Source organism: Oncorhynchus clarkii, chromosome 6 (assembly GCF_045791955.1).
Source record: "Oncorhynchus clarkii lewisi isolate Uvic-CL-2024 chromosome 6, UVic_Ocla_1.0, whole genome shotgun sequence".
NCBI classification, from domain to species: Eukaryota; Metazoa; Chordata; class Actinopteri; order Salmoniformes; family Salmonidae; genus Oncorhynchus; species Oncorhynchus clarkii.
The window spans coordinates 63,405,534-63,427,965 of NC_092152.1; the positions used below are offsets into that span (position 1 = coordinate 63,405,534).

A 22,432-nucleotide genomic window follows, 5' to 3' on the forward strand; every position below is an offset into this window, starting at 1 on the left:
AGCTTATGTACCAGGCCCCTTCTCCTCTGCAACATAAGGGTGTGACACTGTAATGACGAAATGGCTTTGTTATGACAGTATGCCTAAATATGTCCAAAGTATTTGAGAAAGCTCACCAAACAGATCAATGTTCTGGGTTTTGATTCGTACAATGTGTGGTACAGTACGTCAACATGCAATTATCTGAATCCATCACTCCACACCACTGAAGTCTCAGCCAACATCATGGCAGCAGTAGGACTCCTCTGGCTTGTGATCGGTGAGTAAGTTCTACTGTTCAAGTAATACAAAACATTTTCAGAGAAATATTGATGTTCATTTCCTGAACATAATACTTTCCCTAAGTGTATACATTTTTCCACGCAGCCACAGCCTCCATCCTTGTCAAATGTGATGACGCAAAATATGAAGACAAAAGTAAAGTATTTCTGTATCTTTTTTTGTAGTGATTATTGATTAGTGTTTCATCAATACTTAATTACATCAATGTATAACATACAGTATATACCTTTAAAACACAAATGACCTTCTTAATAATAAACACACTTACATTTAGGGGAAATCCTCATTTCCACTTAAGTTCACCCCTTATTGGCATTTGTTTCTATGCAGAGATCTACCCAGCAAAGATCTTTGGACCGCCTAATGTGACTGAAGGGGTAAATGTCCATTTTAAATGTAGCATTACTGGCATCAGAGGACCTGAGGACAAGTTAAATGTTTACCTTTGCAAGAATGGAGTTGGGATAAGAATTGCGAAGCTGGAGAAAGGTGAAAATGATGCTAATTTCACCATGAAGAATGTTACAAGAGAAGACTCAGGCAACTACAGCTGTGTGTACACCAGAGATAAACCTTTACCCAGTCACTTGAAGTCAACAGGGGAGAATTTAATAGTCTTACATGTCGATGGAGAATGGAAAGGTAAGATTCTGTCAATATTTGTGTATAATGTATGTTTGTAATGATAAGATCGCTATCCACACGGTATATTTGTCAATTTGTTGCAGTGCAGTTCGAATATTTTTCATTCAAACACATTTTCAGCCAATATATTGCTTTGTAAAGAAAGGCTACATACTCCGACTCAGCAACAAGTTAAACATCAGCGTTTACTGTACACCAGAGTCTAATTTATCAATGTTCTTCACAGAGGGACTAAATAATATGGGAGGACAAGGCAGAGCAGGACTGGCAGCAACCTTGGTCCTCCTGTTTCTGACTCTGTCTTTACTGCTGTTACTGTGGAGGTGCTGGGGGATCCTGAAACCAAGTAAGTGAAGTGAACCTTTTCTGTTTGGTTTAGGCCAGTAATCAATTCTTAACACAGTGCGCTGGACAGCTGAAAATGCACTTTTAAAAGGCATTTTCACTGCCGTTTGCGGAGATCGCATTCACAAAATGCTGCAGATGACGGCCCAATCGGAAATTCCCTTTAAATGTCAAACAATTCATGTGGAATTTGGAATTTTGATAAATGAATCTGTTAACAGTCAAGTTTAGCAAGATATTTGTTAATATATTGTAACTGTAGATTTGTACACTCGCAGTTCATATTGACGAAACGTTGCAAATGACAGCTCAATCGGAAAGCCCCTTTAAAAATCAAGCAAGCTGTAACAAAAATCTAACGCGGAAATGATTGAATCCCAGCCTTACAATCACCATATGTGACATGGTGGGAGAACGTGAGCAAATGCTTGATGTTAATCTAAGTGTCTATGTATTGTAACACAATGGCTTAAGTAATTCCTTACTGTTGCTTTCAGTTACAGTGATAGGCATTGACCATCAACCAAGGTACTGTATATCAAACCTACCAAATGAAAATAAAATACTACTACTTGATTTATCAATGTCCACATTGTTGAGACAGGAAATACTCATATTTTTATTCTTCCCTTAGTGAGACTCAGGATACGGATCAAACATACAGTCTAATCTCAGTTGTACCAGGTACAATATATTAGTTCATAATTTTACATTGAAAATTTTGCATCACATATTGTTCATTTTCTTAAGTTATTTAAGTACTAAGTTATACTGCATGTTTTCTGTCTTTGATTTTCATATGCTGGATGTTCTAGTCGCAGCTGGCGTAATGTAAGTTTCTCTTCGTTTGCAATCCCTCTCGTACATTTCCTTCAGTGTCAGGGACATGGATGAGGCTTATTGTTGATATTTCTCTAATTACATATTTACAGTGCCTTGCGAAAGTATTCGGCCCCCTTGAACTTTGCGACCTTTTGCCACATTTCAGGCTTCAAACATAAAGATATAAAACTGTATTTTTTTGTGAAGAATCAACAACAAGTGGGACACAATCATGAAGTGGAATGACATTTATTGGATATTTCAAACTTTTTTAACAAATCAAAAACTGAAAAATTGGGCGTGCAAAATTATTCAGCCCCTTTACTTTCAGTGCAGCAAACTCTCTCCAGAAGTTCAGTGAGGATCTCTGAATGATCCAATGTTGACCTAAATGACTAAGATGATAAATACAGTCCACCTGTGTGTAATTAAGTCTCCGTATAAATGCACCTGCACTGTGATAGTCTAAGAGGTCTGTTAAAAGTGCAGAGAGCATCATGAAGAACAAGGAACACACCAGGCAGGTCCGAGATACTGTTGTGAAGAAGTTTAAAGCCGGATTTGGATACAAAAAGATTTCCCAAGCTTTAAACATCCCAAGGAGCACTGTGCAAGCGATAATATTGAAATGGAAGGAGTATCAGACCACTGCAAATCTACCAAGACCTGCCGTCCCTCTAAACTTTCAGCTCATACAAGGAGAAGACTGATCAGAGATGCAGCCAAGAGGCCCATGATCACTCTGGATGAACTGCAGAGATCTACAGCTGAGGTGGGAGACTCTGTCCATAGGACAACAATCAGTTGTATATTGCACAAATCTGGCCTTTAAGGAAGAGTGGCAAGAAGAAAGCCATTTCTTAAAGATATCCATAAAAAGTGTTGTTTAAAGTTTGCCACAAGCCACCTGGGAGACACACCAAACATGTGGAAGAAGGTGCTCTGGTCAGATGAAACCAAAATTGAACTTTTTGGCAACAATGCAAAACGTTATGTTTGGCGTAAAAGCAACACAGCTCATCAGCCTGAACACACCATCCCCACTGTCAAACATGGTGGTGGCAGCATCATGGTTTGGGCCTGCTTTTCTTCAGCAGGGACAGGGAAGATGGTTAAAATTGATGGGAAGATGGATGGAGCCAAATACAGGACCATTCTGGAAGAAAACCTGATGGAGTCTGCAAAAGACCTGAGACTGGGATGGAGATTTGTCTTCCAACAAGACAATGATCCAAAACATAAAGCAAAATCTACAATGGAATGGTTCAAAAATAAACATATCCAGGTGTTAGAATGGCCAAGTCAAAGTCCAGACCTGAATCCAATCGAGAATCTGTGGAAAGAACTGAAAACTGCTGTTCACAAATGCTCTCCATCCAACCTCACTGAGCTCAAGCTGTTTTGCAAGGAGGAATGGGAAAAAATTTCAGTCTCTCGATGTGCAAAACTGATAGAGACATACCCCAAGCGACTTACAGCTGTAATCGCAGCAAAAGGTGGCGCTACAAAGTATTAACTTAAGGGGGCTGAATAATTTTGCACGCCCAATTTTTCAGTTGTTGATTTGTTAAATAAGTTTGAAATATCCAATAAATGTCGTTCCACTTCATGATTGTGTCCCACTTGTTGTTGATTCTTCACAAAAAAATACAGTATTATATCTTTATGTTTGAAGCCTGAAATGTGGCAAAAGGTCGCAAAGTTCAAGGGGGCCGAATACTTTCGCAAGGCACTGTACATGTAGGAGTATGAAGTTCATTTTCTGTTTCTGTAGCTCTCCAACTGATCCTACAGGAAATGAGGCACTGCACAGTGTAATAACTAGAGGTGGGTACTAAAAAAGAAACAAGTAGAATAGAATACGTAACATGATGGGTTACAAAGGTAGGTTCATGTCATACCTATTTTTATCTGTTGTCTGTTATACTGACGTAGAGGCAGCCCTGAGCATCCCACGTAACCAGACACTACACAGGTTGATGAATGTTTAGCCACATACACACAGAGACCAACAGGCCTGCAGACAGAGGAAGACAATGTGAGCAAAGACTCATAACACAACTCAAGTCCCACAAAACTCAAACTACAGTCCAATGAGGTAGCTATATTTATATAAAGATGCACTTAACTGTAGCGATTTGGTTTCCCACAGACACTAAATTCTCAGAACACTCAGTTAACTTTCTCTACATTCAGTATCCAGCATGATTGACTAAATCTAGCAACCTCTCCCCTCAGTGAAAAGACCAGAACAGCAGGGGGAAACTGCCATCTATGCCAAAGTGACCAAAACAAAGAAGGAGAAAGAAAAACAGGACCCTGTGTACAGCCTGCTGAACAGAGAGGACACCATGATACTTTAGTAGTGCTATACTGTAATGCTATATAGTAGTGCTATACAGTAGGGCTATTGTCACGCCCTGACCTTGGATATTTCTGTTTTATTGATATTTTGGTTAGGTCAGGGTGTGACTAGGGTGGGTACGCTAGTTTTTGTGTTGTCTAGGGTTTTTGTATGTCTAGGGTTGTTGTAGGTCTAGGGGTTTTTGTATCTCTATGTTTGCCTGATATGGTTTTCAATCAGAGACAGCTGTTTATCGTTGTCTCTGATTGGGGATCAGCCATTTCCCCTTTGTGTTTCGTGGGATCTTGTCTATGTGTAGTTGCCTGTCAGCACTCGTTTGTATAGCTTCACGTTTCGTTTTGTTATTTTGTTAGTTTGTTCAGTGTTCATTCTTTAAATAAATAAGAATGTACACACACCACGCTGCGCCTTGGTCCGATCCTTATAATGAACGTGACAGCTATATAGTAGTGCTATACAGTAGGGCTATACAGTAGGGCTATACAGTAGGGCTATACAGTAGGGCTATACAGTAGGGCTATATAGTAGTGCTATATACTAGGGCTATATAGTAGGGCTATACAGTAGGGCTATACAGTAGGGCTATACAGTAGGGCTATACAGTAGTGCTATACAGTAGGGCTATATACTAGGGCTATATAGTAGTGCCTTACAGTAGTGCCTTATAGTTGTGCTATATAGTAGTGCTATATAGTAGTGCTATACAGTAGGGCTATACAGTAGGGCTATACAGTAGTGCTATACAGTAGGGCTATATACTAGGGCTATATAGTAGTGCCTTACAGTAGTGCCTTATAGTTGTGCTATATAGTAGTGCTATACAGTAGGGCTATACAGTAGGGCTATACAGTAGTGCCTTATAGTTGTGCTAAATAGTAGTGCTATATAGTAGTGCTATACAGTAGGGCTATACAGTAGGGCTATACAGTAGGGCTATACAGTAGTGCTATACAGTAGGGCTATATACTAGGGCTATATAGTAGTGCCTTACAGTAGTGCCTTATAGTTGTGCTATATAGTAGTGCTATATAGTAGTGCTATGCAGTAGTGCTATACAGTAATGCTGTATAGTAGTGCTATACAGTAGTGCTATACAGTAGTGCCTTATAGTTGTGCTATACAGTAGTGCTATACAGTAATGCTGTATAGTAGTGCTATACAGTAGTGCTATACAGTAGTGCCTTATAGTTGTGCTATATAGTAGTGCTATATAGTAGTGCTATACAGTAGTGCTATACAGTAATGCTATACAGTAATGCTGTATAGTAGTGCTATATAGTAGTGCTATACAGTAGTGCTATACAGTAATGCTGTATAGTAGTGCTATACAGTAGTGCTATACAGTAGTGCCTTATAGTAGTGCTATACAGTAGTGCTATACAGTAGTGCCTTATAGTTGTGCTATACAGTAGTGCTATACTGTAATGCTATACTGTAGTATATGACATGTGAATAGAGTCTGAGGATATTAATACTGTACACCTAGGCGTAGGCCAAGATGTGTTTTTTAAATACTGATTTGGTTTTGAACTTCATTTGATGCAGTCTGCAGTCTGGGTACTATCTTTGAGCCTAGTAAAGATGTAGGTGACATTATTCAACCTTTTATTCAATAAAAACAAACCAAGCTTGAATAGGCTATATTAAAGCTATATTAATTCAAACTAAGTGTTAGCCAATTTTTTCCACTGGTTTGTTATGCCAACATGAAAATATGAACTAAGACACACAAATTAATAATAAGACAAGACCGAGACATACATAGAGAAAGAGATGTGGACAAAGGAGAATATGTGGCAGGCTAATGTGGTTACAGTGTTTCTATAGAAAGCTCAGTCTAATGGAAGATGGAGACAGAGCTTAGTAATAGACAAGCCGCCATCATCGTGTCTCCCAGCGGAGGGGGAGAGGGGAGGAGGAGGGGAGAGGAGGGAAAGAGTGGTAGGCTGGCTGCTCCATACAGTATTACCACTTCTCCACACACACCTTGACCCATGGGCTAGGCAGAAGAGTTTTTTTCCTTCCAGCATTTTCCATTTGCTGTCACTCTCACAAGGCGTAATCATCATAGACCCGTGTCTCACACTAGATGGCGTCACTCCTACACAATGCTTGTCCCTCAACCCATCAGTGCAGACGGCTGTCAAATATATGATGTGAGACAATACATCATAGACATGATGGAGTTATGTGACTCACAGACATGCATACACACACACACACACACAAAATAACATCTCAAAATCTGAATATTCTCTTCCCACAGGTACTCCAGCTACTATAGTATCAGGGGTATGGATGCTGCTTATTAGAGAAGCTCTCAACACACACATACAGATACACACATGCTCCTCCATCCCTATTAACCCTGCCATTAAACCTGAAGCAACCGCCTTAAGTTACCTTAGTTAGACGTATGGCTGAGGCAGACTCGCTGCTAGCCACTGTCTGTGGGGAGAGAAAAAGAGAGAACAACATCAGTGTGCTGGATCTATATAGGTAGAGCTGCTAGGGCAGGGCTTGCAGTGTAGACACTTGGCTGTGGATAGGCTACAGGCTGCAGGCAGTGTGCTGCTGGGGAAGATACCTGATAGTGATTAGTGATCAGACTCTTCTGGGAGAGAGAGGGGGGCTGGCTTTCTGGAGGAGGTTGAGGAGGAGGAGGAGGCGAAGGAGGAGAGAGAGGAGAGAAAGGGGAGCTGGTTTTCTGGAGGAGGTTGAGGAGGAGGAAAAGGAGGAGAGAGAGGAGAGAGAGCGTGCTACCGTTCATTTAGAGGCAGCAGCAAGAGACTGAAGCATTGTCTGTCTGAGCTGAGGCAGGGCTGCATGGAATGGAGGAAAACTAGAGAGCAGCGCTGCTTGTCTGTCTGCCGACACACTGTCTGGACTCTCACGCTGCATTCAGGATAGATTGTGTGTTGAGTGGATGATAGGAATAGAGGATGCAGGTCTGATGTGCACAGTATGTCTGTTTGTGATCATATGTGAATGTGTTTGTGCGTGTTCACTACATCCAAGCAGGTGAGTGTAATGTGTTCGCATGTACACTGTTGTGCATGTGTGTATTTGTGAAATGTGTAAGATGAAATGTGTGTGTTTGCAAATGTGCAAATTAGTTTCTATGTGTATGCAGTGCGTATCTGTATCCATGTTTGTGTGTACATGTAAGGTATCTAAACGGATGCATACATATCCCATAACTTCCTCTGTTTGTGCACTGTGTTGTGCTGTGTTTTCCTAGACTCTAGTTGTGTTGTAGTCATGGCTGCCTGAGGGACTGCTCCCTGGCTGTGTGGATCTGGAGCCCCCTCTGATATCATGCTGAGAGTTGGGCCAGCGGCCACCACTCTACTCCTGCTGCTGTCATACTGCTGCTGCCACCTGTGTCACTCTCTGGGTAAGTTCTCCTCACAGTACCACCGTGGAGGACATGAAAGACACTCTCAGAGTGATGGGCCATCAGAGATGTTATCAGTCTGAGAGATACCCACTCTGCACAACTAGGATCATCTACTGGGAACAGATAAGGAGATGAGCAGCAGGGCAGATGGAAAATCTGAGGGTGGGAGATAGTGAAGAGGCAACACCAGCTGAGACTAATATTAAATTAAAAGAGGAACTGATGAGGGATGGTCATTAACAGATGGGCTGAGTAATGTCAGTATGACCACTCAATATATTCAAACCTAATTTCCCTTTTAAGTAGATTTCTAATCAAAGTGTATGGTCTCAGAGACTTTGCCAACCTTTGTTATGAAAGTGAGTGATTTGGTTTCCTGCTCTCAGTTAATTCAGTATATATGATACGCAGCCCTGTCTGGTTTAGTGCAGTAATTTCCTGTGGTTGGTGACCTTCTGTTCAGCTGGGAGAGGTGATGAGCTGAATAAGGGAATAAATATCTCTATTAACGACTTGGGGAAAGAACCTCAGAGTTCTAATAACTCTGTCCAGTCAATATCAGAAATATAAGCTGGCCAGCCCAGATAGCTCCACACGGCTGCCTCCTCCATGCCAACCTGCGCAGAAACAGGGTTGATTCTCGTTTGACGCTCACTGTAATTGGTTTTGAATAAGAGCGTGAGCGTCTGCTAAATAACTAAAATGGAAACATGTAATGGAGCTCCTCTTATGAAATTCTGTCCTTCGTTAGCAGACTGGGTTAAATAACATAGGCTGTGTAGACAGCAGAAGAGGGTTAGGAGATGTGTAAGGTCACATATTTTAATCTGTCATCTCTTGGGGTGTTTTTGTAAACCCCACATTTTCGAGGTGACTCATAAAATATTCACATCTTTCATCAGTACAGTACACAGCCAGGGATCCTCTGGAGAGATAGACTGGCCCAATGCCTCACTGGCCACACAATCAGGTTACACTAATTGTAGATACAGTACCTTTCAAAAGTTTGGGGTCACTTACAAATGTCCTTTTTTTAAATAAAAGCCATTTTTTTGTCCATTTAAATAACATAAAATTGATCAGAAGTACAGTGTAGACATTGTTAATGTTGTAAATTACTGTTTTAATGGAATATCTACATTGGCGTACAGAGGCCCATTATCAGCAACCATCACTCCTGTGTTCCAATGGCACGTTATGTGAGCTAATCCAAGTGTATTATTTTAAAAGGCTAGTTCATTAGAAAACCCTTTTGCAATTATGTTAGCACAACTGAAAACTGTTATTCTGATTAAAGAAGCAATAAAACTGGCCTTCTTTAGACTAGTTGAGTATCTGGAGCAACAGCATTTGTGGGTTCGATTACAGGCTCAAAATGGACAAAAACAAATAACGTATTCTTCTTCTGAAACTCGTCAGTCTATTCTTGTTCTGAGAGATGAAGGCTATTCCATGCAAGAAATTGCCAAGAAACTGAAGCTCTTGTACAATGCTGTGTACTACTCCCTTCACAGAACAGCTCAAACGGTCTCTAACCAGAATAGAAAGAGGAGTGGGAGGCCCCGGTGCACAACTGAGCAAGAGGACAAGTACATTAGAGTGTCTAGTTTGAAAAACAGAACTCTACTGGCAGCTTCATTAAATAGTACCCGCAAAACACGAGTCTCAAAGTCAACAGTAAAGAGGCGACTCCGGGATGCTGGCCTTCTAGGCAGAGTTCCTCTGTCCAGTGTCTGTGTTCTTTGCTTTTCTTTTTATTGGCAGTCTGAGATGTGGCTTTTTCTTTGCAACTCTGCCTAGAAGGCCAGCAGAAGAAAGGTCTTTGTTTCTGGCCATTTTGAGCCGGTAACCGAACCCACAAATGCTGATGCTCCAGATACTCAACTAGTCTAAAGAAGGATAGTTTTATTGCTTCTTTAATCAGAACATCAGTTTTCAGCTGTGCTAACATAATTGCAAAAGGGTTTTCTAATGATCAATTAGAGCGCCTATGTAGATATTCCATTAAACATTTGTATTTATTTTATTTCACCTTTATTTAACCAGGTAGGCTAGTTGAGAACAAGTTCTCATTTACAACTGCGACCTGGCCAAGATAAAGCAAAGCAGTTCGACAAATACAACAACACAGTTACACATGAAATGAACAAACATACAGTCAATAATACAGTAGAAAAAGTATATATACAGTGTGTGCATATGAGGTAAGATAAGGGAGGTAAGGCAATAAATAGGCCATTGTGGCGAAGTAATTACAATATAGCAATTAAACACTGGAATGGTAGATGTGCAGAAGATGAATGTGCAAGTAGAGATACTGGGGTGCAAAGGAGCAAGATAAATAAAGAAATACAGTATGGGGATGAGGTAGTTGGATGGGCTATTTACAGATGGGCTATGTACAGGTGCAGTGATCTGTGAGCTGCTCTGACAGCTGGTGCTTAAAGCTAGTGAGGGAGATATGGGTCTCCAGCTTCAGTGATTTTTGCAGTTCGTTCCAGTCATTGGCAGCAGAGAACTGTAAGGAAAGGCAGCCAAAGAGGAATTGGCTTTGGGGGTGACCAGATATACCTGCTGTAGTGCGTGCTACGAGTGGGTGCTGCTATGGTGACTAAAATCTTCCATTTCCAGCTACAATATTAATTTACAACATTAACAATGTCAACACTGTATTTCTGATCAATTTGATGTTATTTTAATGGACAAAAAATTAGCTTTTCTTTCAAAAACAAGGAAATGTCTAAGTGACCCCAAACTTTTGAACATAGTGTAAGACTGAGCATTTATAACACAATCTATACACTGAATTAGATATATTGTGAAGGGTTGGGAAGTGGTCTTTAGATTGTGTTTATCATTCTATCATGACAATGCATGCTGAATTGTTGCTCCACTACAGAAATCAAAGGAAGCAACTATAATGTAGTCCATGTATGTAATGCCCTTGCTCTGTGAGGATTTTCCAGTTGTGCAGACTCTGATTTGATATAGATGTCTTTGCTCAGTTTAAATTAACAGTGTCCCGTGGTTCTCAGCATAAATAAATCTTATATAAAAAGTATTACTTAGCTCATTGCTAAGTTACTACTTGTAATGACATACAATAGATGATGGTTGTACTGTAGGTGTTATATGACACATTGTTGGATCATATTTATATTGGCTTTCACAAAGGGTAGTGTTCAGAATCTCCCAGAGAAGCCAGACATGAAGCAGGATTTCCTGCAGGAAGCTGTGCTGAGAGACAGAACGTGTAAAGATGACGAATCTGCTAATCCCAGTGATATTGACTGAGGAGGTCTAAGAATGCTGCTATTGATCCTGAGCCTGAGGATGACACAGGGGTGTTAACTGTAGTCGGCCCCGCATTGGGCCTGTCATCCTCAGGTAAATTTACAGCCATATTGAACGCACATAAAATAAGCCCATAAGCACGAATGATTTAAGAGAATTGTGTCCCTCAAGAATTTAATCAATACTTCTTCATTTTCTCTGAGCTGGAGAGCTGTTTCCAGCAGTAATACAGCAACGTTACATCCTTCGTTTGAACTAAAGTGCTGAATATAATAATTGAATCCTGAGATTTGCTTGTGCTTAATTCTGCATTTACAGAGGCTAACTCTAGATTTCCCTCCCAGTCAGCAGTTGTATGTGGACTAGAGTGACGGCTGATGTCTTTAATATGAAAGGTGCACCTTCGGTCTCTCTCTGTCTAAAAACCCAGCTAGTCCTTAGGGGGCACAAAGACCTCACTGTGTCCTTCACACATAAAACGCTTCCTCTATCTAAAGCTCCACCCTCTAGCCTTTCTCTCCATCATCAACCCCCCTAGGGCCTACACCACCAGGCTGTCATGGATACCAGCATGCCACAGAGGCCAGCTGATGCACTGATACAATGAGGTATCCATCAACCACAGTCACAACATCAGATCCATCTGTAATGAAGTTATGGAGAGTGAAACTCATTGGGGCTTCCTTCCTCATAATCCAGATAGAAAACACACGGAGACAAATGAAATTAGACCAGAGCGGGGGATGACTGACTGAGGATTTACAGAGAGAGACACTAAATAGAACAGAGCTGATAGGAAGAAACACATTAGTGTTGGATGATGGTAGGAGGCTAACTAGGCAGCCCACACTATTGAAACCTTCCCACCTGACACTAGTGGTGGCATCACACACATGGAACAATGGAGTCATATTTAATCTCTCCATGTCTATGCAGCCGGCAGACAGTGAGTCATCAATTACGGAGGAAATTGGTGCACAAATGCAACAATCTTTAGTTTATACTGTGCCAAACCTTCATTAGCTTTTAAAGGTTTGGACAGCCTTTTATTGCCTGAACCCCAGCCAAGTGACTCTTACCTTTAATCACTGTTAGATTGTTTATAGGCCTACTTCCATGGTGAAGAACTGGGGATGAAGCACCACTCTGTATTGGTAGCAGAGGAGTCTTGTCCAGGGAGGAAGAGGATGATTAATTTGATGGAAAAAACAATAAAACATATTGTAAATAAAATTACACCTCTGTTATACACACCAACATATCTGATCAAACATGCTAGTTTGCAGAGAATTCTAACAGGAAGGACACACTTGACCTTGGTCTCCTTCCATGAGGAGTGGAAAACACCAAATCATGAATAAAAGGTATTGACTATGTTGCCATGACAAAGTGACAGTTAGCTTTCTTCCTCTCTAGATAGTGAATGTCTGGTCCTGGTCTGAGGGTAAACATGGACCAGAGATGTGATTGCCATGATGCTGAGAGCCCTGGGGTGATTTCCTGCACGTTAAACTGGAGATTGATGGGGTTATTGACAAAGTGTCAGGTGCCAGGGACTATGAATCATTGTCAATGTGCTTTAGCTGGGCTGAACAATGGCCATGAGCTGTTACCAGGATAATGCCCCCTGTTAACACGTCGCTGACATGATGCAGGCTAATGTGGTGTTTCCCTGCCTCTATAGGAATCCCTAAACTGTCCTCCTATGCCAAGACAGAGGACAAACTGTTCAAGAACCTCTTCAGAAACTACCAGAAATGGGTGAGGCCTGTGGAATACCTCAACGGCACAGTACGGGTCAGATTTGGACTGGCCATCTCCCAGCTAGTGGACGTGGTGAGAAAAATAGGATTATTATGGGATATTGTGGTTTGTGTCTTCCTGATGATTATTTTGATGTTTGTCAATCCAAGCTGGACTTTCAAGGCAAATAATCAGTGGAGGAAAAAGTACTCAAGTGTCATACTTGAGTAAAAGTAAAGATACCTTAATGGAAAATGACTCAAGTAAAAGTGAAAGTAACCCAGTAAAATACTAAAAGTCTAAAAGTATTTGTTTTAAAATATACTTAAGTATCAAAAGTATAAACCATTTTAAATTCTTTAAATTAAGCATCCCGGATGGCGCAGTGGTTAAGGGTGCTGTACTGCAGCGCCAGCTGTGCCACCAGAGTTCATGCCCAGGCTCTGTCGTAACTGGCCACGACTGGGAGGTCTGTGGGGCGACGCACAATTGGCCTAGCGTGGTTAGGGAGGGGTTGGCCGGTAGGGATATCCTTGTCTCATTGTGCACCAGTGACTCCTCTGGTGGGTCGGACGCAGTGCTTGCTAACCAAGGTTGCCAGGTGCACGGTGTGTCCTCCGACACACTGGTGTGGCTGGCTTCCGGGTTGGATGCGTGCTGTGTTAAGAAGCAGTGCGGCTTGGTTGGGTTGTGTATCGGAGGACGCATTACTTTCAACCTTTGTCTCTCCCGAGCCCGTACGGGAGTTGTAGCGATGAGACAAGATAGTAGCTACTAACAATTGGGGTAAAACCGAAAAAATTAAGCAAACCAGACGGCACTGTTTTTTTTTTTTTTTTTTTAGTGAGGCATTCAGATCAATGGCAGTAGGGAAGACCAGCGATGTTGTCATGTTCATCATAACGAGGAGACCAAGGCGTGATAAGAATACATTCTTCTTTTAATTAAACGAACAACAAACTGACCGTGACGCTACAATAACAAGTGCTGACAGGCAACTACATATAGACAATAACCCAACAAACCAAAATTGCAAATGGCAACCTAAATGGCTCCCCAATCAGAGACAACGGATAAACAGCTGTCTCTGATTGGGAACCAATTCAGGCCACCATAGACCTATAATAAACCTAGACTGACAAACACCACTAGATATACAATAACCCCTAGACAGGACAAACAGGCATACCCATCCTCGTCACACCCTGACCTGACCAAAATAATGCATAAAACATAGAAAACTAAGGTCAGGGCGTGACAGATGTTTTCTTCTAAGTGTGTGCATTGGACCATTTTCCTGTCCTGCTAAGCATTCAAAATGTAATGATTACTTTTGGGTGTCAGGGAAAATGTATTGAGTAAAAAGTACATTATTTTCTTCAGGAATGTAGTGAAGTAAAAGTAAAAGTAATCAAAAATAAAAACAGCAAAGTACAGATACCCCAAAAAACTACTTGAGTAGTTTAAAGTATTTTTTACTTAAGTACATTACATCACTGCAAAGAATATATCACTATAAATACATTTAGACTCATTTACATTCTGTTTTTTAACACATTTACAAACTGTATAACAACACAAAGGTACAGATACAACCTTTACAGTATGCTCTCCCCATTACAGGACGAGAAGAACCAGCTGATGACAACCAATGTGTGGATGAAACAGGCAAGATCTTAAACATATTTGGGGGGGTATAGGGTAATGGGGCGGCAGGGTAGCCTAGTGGTTAAGGCGTTGGAGTAGTAACCAGAAGGTTGCAAGTTCAAATCCCCAAGCTGACAAGGTAAAAATCTGTCGTTCTGCCCCTGAACAGGCAGTTAACCCACTGTTCCTAGGCCGTCATTGAAAATAAGAATTTGTTCTTAAATAAATAATTAAGTGATATTACCTGAGAAGCCAGTGTTTGGAGGATAAATTAGCACGGGGGTTGTTAGGCCTGAGTCGAGTGCTGAGTCGATATGTCCTCCAATCACCGTCTTTGAGGGCATTGTCACCTTTATACAACATATGATTAGCATATTTTAATTAAAAAGTTATTTTGAGGAATTTATTCATACTATTTCATCGTTCCACAAGATATAGTCCTGACACAAATCTAGGTGTTTCTACCCAAGCCGGCTGGTTCTATCTATTCTATCGGTTTGGTTCTCAGAGACGTGACCCAGTTGTTAAGTATTTTTGTTCTGTATCTATGGACGCGACCCAGTCGTTCGTTTAAGCTGTTTTCTAGTGACATTTATTTGGATACATCCATAACAATGATGATGCGCGATTTCACCTGTCATAGAAAATGTGCTCGCTCGTCAGAACGCTATTGTTCAGAGGAGTTAGCCAACAACAAAGCTAACACAATCACTTCAAACTGAAGCTGGAAAGACCGCAAACTAGCTGCACTTCATTTATTTGACCTGTTTCTAATGACATTTCTTTGTATATATCCCCCAAAAAATTGACTGGCTGAGAAAAGCTGCCTGCTTGTCCGTCTTGTCCCTACTCCCGACCCCTACACGTTCATTACTATGGGACAGCTGGAGATCAAATTTCAAAATTAAATAATGGTACGAATGTCAGAGAGACAAATTGAAAACCAAATGCTAGTCTAAAAGAAATGGGAGACAATGTCTAGGTGCTTTTTACATTGGAGGTCATGTTTATAAATTGTCTGGCTGGGCTGATGAGACAGTGGATTGCAGAGTGAGATTGAACAGTGCAAATAGGCATTTCAACGTCACAGCTTTAGCCGGTGGTAACTTGTGGAATAGACACCGACTGGAATGCGGTTTTAACCAATCAGCGTCCAGGATTAGACCCACCCATTGTACAGGGTTGCAAAAAAAGTATTTAATCAGCCACCAATTGTGCAAGTTCTCCCACTTAAAGATGAGAGAGGCCTGTAAAATTTAATCATAGGTACACTTCAACTATGACAGACAAAATTAGAAAAAAAAATCCAGAAAATCACATTGTAGGATTTTTAATGAATTGATTTGCAAATTATGGTGGAAAATAAGTATTTGGTCAATAACAAAAGTTTATCTCAATACTTTGTTATATACCCTTTGTTGGCAATGACAGAGGTCAAACGTTTTCTGTAAGTCTTCACAAGGTTTTCACACACTGTTGCTGGTATTTTGTCCCATTCCTCCATGCAGATCTCCTCTAGATCAGTTATGTTTTGGGGCTGTTGCTGGGCAACATGGACTTTCAACTGCCTCCAAAGATTTTCTATGGGGTTGAGATCTGGAGGCTGGCTAGGCCACTCCAGGACCTTGAAATGCTTCTAACGAAGCCACTCCTTCGTTGCCCGGGCGGTGTGTTTGGGATCATTGTCATGCTGAAAGACCCAGCCACGTTTCATCTTCAATGTCCTTGCTGATGGAAGGAGGTTTTCACTCAAAATCTCACGATACATGGCCCCATTCATTCTTTCCTTTACACGGATCAGTCGTCCTGGTCCCTTCACAGAAAAACAGCCCCAAAGCATGATGTTTCCACCCCCATGCTTCACAGTAGGTATGGTGTTCTTTGGACGCAACTCAGCATTCTTTGTCCTCCAAACACGACGAGTTGAGTTTTTACCAAAAAGTTATATTTTGGTTTCATCTGACCATATGACATCCGCCCAATCTTCTTCTGGATCATCCAAATGCTCTCTAGCAAACTTCAGACATTCAGACACAAACTTCTCATTTTGTCTGTCATAGTTGAAGTGTACCTATGATGACAATTACAGGCCTCTCTCATCTTTTTAAGTGTGAGAACTTGCACAATTGGTGGCTGACTAAATACTTTTTTGCCCCACTGTATAATTCACAACACTCTACAGCAGTGGTTCCCAACCAACCTAGTACCCCCAGGGGTACTATCCAGAGGGGGTAATTGAAAAGACTCATAAGTCCATAGGGTTACATGCACATAAGCGGGTACTTCAGGGGTACTCCAGGCAAAGCAAAATTCAGTTGGGAGTACAATAACCAAAAAAGGTTGGGAACCACTGCTCTACAGCAGCGTCAGCTAGACATACAAAGGCGACATGACATTTAGAGTAACAATCAACCTCCCTTCCCCCTGCATGTCCCCTTGTTCTGGTGGCATTTCACGAAAAGCTCACATCTTCATTTCTCCCCACCCTCCTCCACCTTCCCTTGTGCCCACACGAGCCACCCACTTTGCAACTCCCGCCCCCCGGCATCCTGCCTTGCCACCCAGCCCTCTTGGCAGCTTAATTCATATCCTCTGACTGCATCGGCTCTCTGCAGCCAGGGAATCATCACTCCAGACCAGGGTCTGCAGCTCAGCCTCTCCCAAGTCTGCCACAATGACAAACAACTCCATGCAAATCAGAGGACAGAGGGCAATAGCTAACATGGCCACAGTGGTGGAAAAAGTACTAAATACTCATACTTGAGTCAAAGTAAAGATACCTTAATAGAAAAAGACTCAAGTAAAAGTGAGTCACCCAATAAAATACTACTTCAGTAAAAGTCTAAAAGTATTTGGTTTTAAATATACTTAAGAATCAAAAGTAAATGTAATTGCTAAAATATACTTAAGTATCGAAAGTAAAAGTATGAATAATTTAAAATTCCTTCTATTAAGCAAACCAGACGGCACAATTTATTTTACAGATAGCCAGGGTCACACTCCAACACTCAGACATTGTTTACAGATAAAGCATTTGTGTTTAGTGAGTCCGCCAGATCAGAGGCAGTAGGGATGACCAGGGATGTTCTCTTGATAATTGTGCGAATTGGACCATTTTCTGCCCTGCTTATAACGAGTACTTTTGGGTGTCAGGGAAAATGTATGGAGTAAAAAGTACATACTTTTCTTTAGGAATGTAGTGAAGTAAAAGTAAAAGCTGTCAAAAATACGTATAAATAGTAAAGTAAAGTTCAGATACACCCAAAAAATACTGAAGTAGTACTTTACACCACTGCATGGCCACATCTATTTGTCAGCGGTGAATGAGGACATAAGGTTGTCTCTGTCCACGTCAGTGCTTCTCTCCTACTATCTACTTTATTTGTTTCCTGTCTCCTCCCCTTCATCTACACTGATTGAAGTGGATTTAACAAGTGACATCAACAAGGGATCATAGCTTTCACCTGGATTCACCTGGTCAGTCTATGTCCTGGAAAGAGCAGGTGTTCTTAATGTTTTGTACACTCAGTATATAGTGTAGTGCAATCAAATGTCTCTCATGAGGAGAAAAGTAATTCATGGCGAGCTCCAGCAGCAGTCTTGTCAAATGGATCTGCTTGTAAAAAGAGATGACTCATCCCCCTCTCTCTCTCTCTCTCCTGTTTAGGAATGGTTGGACATGAAGCTACGCTGGGACCCTGGTGACTACCTGGGCATCACTAACATCAGAGTCCCCTCGGACTCCATCTGGATCCCAGACATTGTGCTCTATGACAAGTAAGTACCATGCCCAACAGACTGCCAACAGTAGAACAAAAGATGGCACTGATATTGAACTAACACTTTCGGTGCAATATAATCTCCACATTAGGGTTGCAAAGGGAGGGTATATTACCAGTGCTTGACTTGGGCCGTAGCTGTCCGGAACGCCGTACTAGCACAACGTACAGCTCCTCTTTAAAAACAAAGTTGCCTTTCGCTGGCCCAGATTCACACACCGAGCCAAAAAAGGTTGATCAAATCTGAATGAAGGTGGGATCTTCATTGAATAGCAATGGCGAGTTTCTGCTTTGTTCAAGTTTATTTGTCGCTAGTCTCTGAATCTGTGAGTGCCAATATAGGCTGTTCGAGATAGCGCAGATTGAAAAAGTGCTAGGCTGAATGGCATGAATCCTGCTCCAAATTGTCAAATGAGGGTTTGTAAGGTAATGAAAAGTAATGGAAATTAGTTGAATAACTGTTTCTAATGTAATTTAAAAAAGCACACTTTTAAATATGGTCAATCAATAAAAATAACTACATATCAGCCATTATCGGAATGAATGTCTGTGGTGTTGCGTGTGTGCCAGTGTGGTGTTGCGTGTGTGCCAGTGTGGGGTTGCGTGTGTGCCAGTGTGGTGTTGCCCGAGGAGAGAGAGCGCGACATTCCAGCAGCAGGTATTCCATAATGACAGACAGACTAACTAGATCACCAATTCAAAATGTAACTTGTAGCAGTTATCTCGCTAGTTATCTAACTTATAGCTAACTAAGCATTCATTTCGTTGTTGCCTTTCCACCGGCACTGTAGAGCCTATCTGCAATGTTAAACAACTGGGATTCCCCTCTATTAGTAGACATGTAATTGCGACAACGTAAAAATATTCTAAGAAATTGACAAATACATTTTTGTGCATAGATCTCCCTCAAAACATAAATATTTGTGCCTTATATATAAACAGGTCTAGTTAATACCTTGCTTTGAAGAAGCCTACCTTATCCATTTGTTGAATGAGATAATAATTTTATAGAGACAAAAGTATTTGGTTGTAATGTTGAAAAAGCCAAGCCTGCACACCCTGCTCTCCAGATAGAGAGTTGACCACATGTTGACAACATGTGACTAACAGTCCTTCTCTATCTGGGGGGCTAAGTGCTTTGATCAAGGGCACAACAGCAGGAGAAAGACGTGGTAGGTCTACATGAAATCAGACACTTCATCTTTCCAGTGTCAATAATACTTACTTTTTCATGTAAACTATAATAATAGTCATGATTTTTTTTTAGTTATAGGTCATATAGAAGTAATGGAAAATGAGTTTAATCCACTAACAGTGAATAATCAGAGGTCTCTATAACATAATCTCTAATGTACCGGCTTGGAATAATACAGCTCCTACACTACTTCCATCCCAAGTCAAGCACTGCATAATACTGGAAACTTTCTAAGTTTACCAGTAAACTACCAGAATTTTGGTATGTTTCATGGATTTTATGTAATCTATTACAAGACATCTAGTGGCCCTTTTGGGTACTTCAGATTATCACAGGTGTCTGTAACAATCTCTGGCCCTCTGTGGCTGTTTTTACACAGGAAGCCGAATTCTGATATTTTTTCTACTAATTGGTCTTTTGATCAATCACATCAGATCTTTTCACATCAGATCTTTTTCAGAGTTGATCTGATTGTTCAAAAGACCTATTAATTAAAACAATCGGAATTGTGTAAATGCAGTCACAAAATAGAATGACAAAGCTGTAAAACATTAACCTAAATATAAACCATAAACTTAGTGAATACCATTGGTGTTTAGTATGAGGGTTTCAACATTTTTTACTGTGCCAGTATGTGTTTGTTGTCAGTGTTTTGGCGTCAAACTGGTGGCAGTTGTGTTGCAGAGTTAATTGAAAAGAATGCTTTTGTTGATTAAATGCCTTTTTGATGAATTAGGTTATTTTCTCTTGAACCGTATGGTCTATCTACTAGAAACTCATGGACAATATGGACACAGATATAATACATTAATACTATATATTCAGAATTTTTTTTAAATACGTTTTTCAAGTATAAATTACGAAAGTTACGATAGATTGCCATAGATTGTCTGTTAAATACCAAAATTGATGATTCCAGTAACTTTGGGAAATTACCGGTAGCTTTTGCAACCCTACACAGCACAGACTATATTTTGAACAGCACAAATTCAATTAATCCAACACATCAAGAAAAGCCTGATTCAACCCCGTAGACGATAAACAGATGTTAACCCTTTCCTCTAACAGTGCCGATGGACGTTTTGAGGGCTCTGTCACCAAGGCTGTTGTCAAGTATGATGGCACCATCATCTGGACACAGCCCGCTAACTACAAGTCAGCCTGCATCATCGATGTCACCTTCTTCCCCTTTGACCTGCAGAACTGCTCCATGAAGTTTGGCTCCTGGACCTATGATGGCTCACAGGTTGTATAGCCTACACAGCATTGTGAAACAGTCTACAGTATAGTAATGACCATACAGTCTTTAATTGATGTCAGAAATGTGTTAATCTCTTGTTTATACTTTGGGGAGTTGAAGGGAAGATACGTCTGTTGATGTTTCATCTTTTCTAACCTTGTATTCATTCAATAGGTTGACATCCTCCTGGAGGACTTCCATGTAGATAAGAGGGACTACTTTGACAATGGTGAATGGGAGATAGTGAAAGCGACAGGCAGCCGTGGTCTGAGGATGGACGGTCCCTGCCACTTCCCCTTCATCACCTACTCCTTTATCATCCGTAGACTGCCGCTCTTCTACACCCTCTTCCTCATTATCCCCTGTATCGGCCTTTCCTTCCTCACCATCCTGGTCTTCTACCTTCCCTCCAACGGCGGGGAGAAGATCTCCCTGTGCACCTCTGTGCTGGTGTCCCTCACCGTCTTCCTGCTCGTGATCGAGGAGATTATTCCGTCCTCCTCCAAGGTCATCCCTCTTATCGGGGAGTACCTGGTGTTCACCATGATCTTTGTCACGCTCTCAATTGTCATCACCGTCTTCGCTATCAACATCCACCACCGCTCCTCATCCACGCACCAAGGCATGGCGCCCTGGGTGCGCCGTATCTTCCTGCACAGGCTGCCTAAGCTGCTGTGTATGCGCAGCCACGTGGACCGCTATGCTACCCCAGGCGGGGCCAGGGAAGGACTGACAGGGAGAGAGTGGGCAGGACTGGCAAGAAGAGAGGGGGTAGTAGGGGGCATTACGAAGGGTTGTTCACCAGAGTCCACCCCTCATCTCTCCTCTAGGAATAACCTGCAGGCTGCTTTGGACTCTATCCGTTACATCACCATGCATGTGGTCAAGGAGAACGAGGTCAGAGAGGTAAGATCCCATTGAGTTACAGAGAATCAGTCTGTCCCTCAGTATCAATGACAAAGTTGGCATGAGAGAATATTGTGTTTGTTTGTTATGACTTGAACACCATTCAAAATCAATTCTATAGTACTGAATTTAGGTTTTTGAAGTCTTACTGTAATTCTCTCTATATATTCATCATCTCCATACTGTATATTTGTCTCCATCCTCTGATTGTCACATGCAACTGCACCTCTGAGTGCAAAGCCCTCCCAGCCTGTGTCAACGAGGTCATGTGTTGGTGTCTGAAGGGCGTTTTGGTCTCTCTCTCCAGGTGGTGCAGGACTGGAAGTTTGTGGCTCAAGTTCTGGATCGTGTGTTCCTGTGGACCTTTCTCCTGGTCTCAGTACTGGGCTCTGCTCTGCTCTTCATCCCTGTCATCTACAAATGGGCAAACATCATCGTCCCCAACCATGCAGGCGGCAGCGGATAAGACTAAACTGAGACTAAGTGCACTGAGCACAATAATGTCAGAGACACTACAGTCAGTGCAGATAAAGAGACACTTACTCACGTGGGTGTGGGAGACCAGTTATAATTGCAATGGATTCTAGTTCCATCATGATTTTTGATTTGTGTAAATGAATGAGGGATTATTGTCTCTATGTTGCTGTATCTGTTTATAGATTAAATTAACAATCAATTGTTTTATATTCTGAAAGGAGGATACCTCCCTATAGGCATATCTTACAAAGTAAAGTATAACAATGAATACAACTCTCCAGGTTACTGTCTT

At 41.4% G+C, this 22,432-nt stretch overlaps 1 protein-coding gene across 1 annotated transcript; it reads left to right on the forward strand.

Moving 5' to 3' along the window:
* Positions 1-7,020: 7,020 nt before the first annotated feature.
* LOC139411417 (neuronal acetylcholine receptor subunit alpha-5-like) lies at positions 7,021-22,413 on the forward strand. The gene is made up of 8 exons (XM_071157753.1): positions 7,021-7,480; positions 7,701-7,856; positions 12,838-12,989; positions 14,520-14,564; positions 18,211-18,320; positions 20,586-20,763; positions 20,932-21,663; positions 21,971-22,413. The coding sequence occupies exons 2-8, from the start codon at positions 7,778-7,780 to the stop codon at positions 22,127-22,129; spliced, it is 1,455 nt and encodes a 484-aa protein (XP_071013854.1). The 5' UTR covers positions 7,021-7,480; positions 7,701-7,777; the 3' UTR covers positions 22,130-22,413.
* The last annotated feature ends 19 nt before the right edge of the window (positions 22,414-22,432 follow it).

Coding starts and splice junctions, on each gene's coding strand:
- LOC139411417 (XM_071157753.1), top strand. CDS start 7,778: ATGCTGAGAGTTGGGCCAGCGGCCACCACTCTACTCCTGCTGCTGTCA. Junction 14,565..18,210: donor CCAATGTGTGGATGAAACAG/GCAAGATCTTAA, acceptor TCTCCTGTTTAG/GAATGGTTGGACATGAAGCT. Junction 18,321..20,585: donor GACATTGTGCTCTATGACAA/GTAAGTACCATG, acceptor TTCCTCTAACAG/TGCCGATGGACGTTTTGAGG.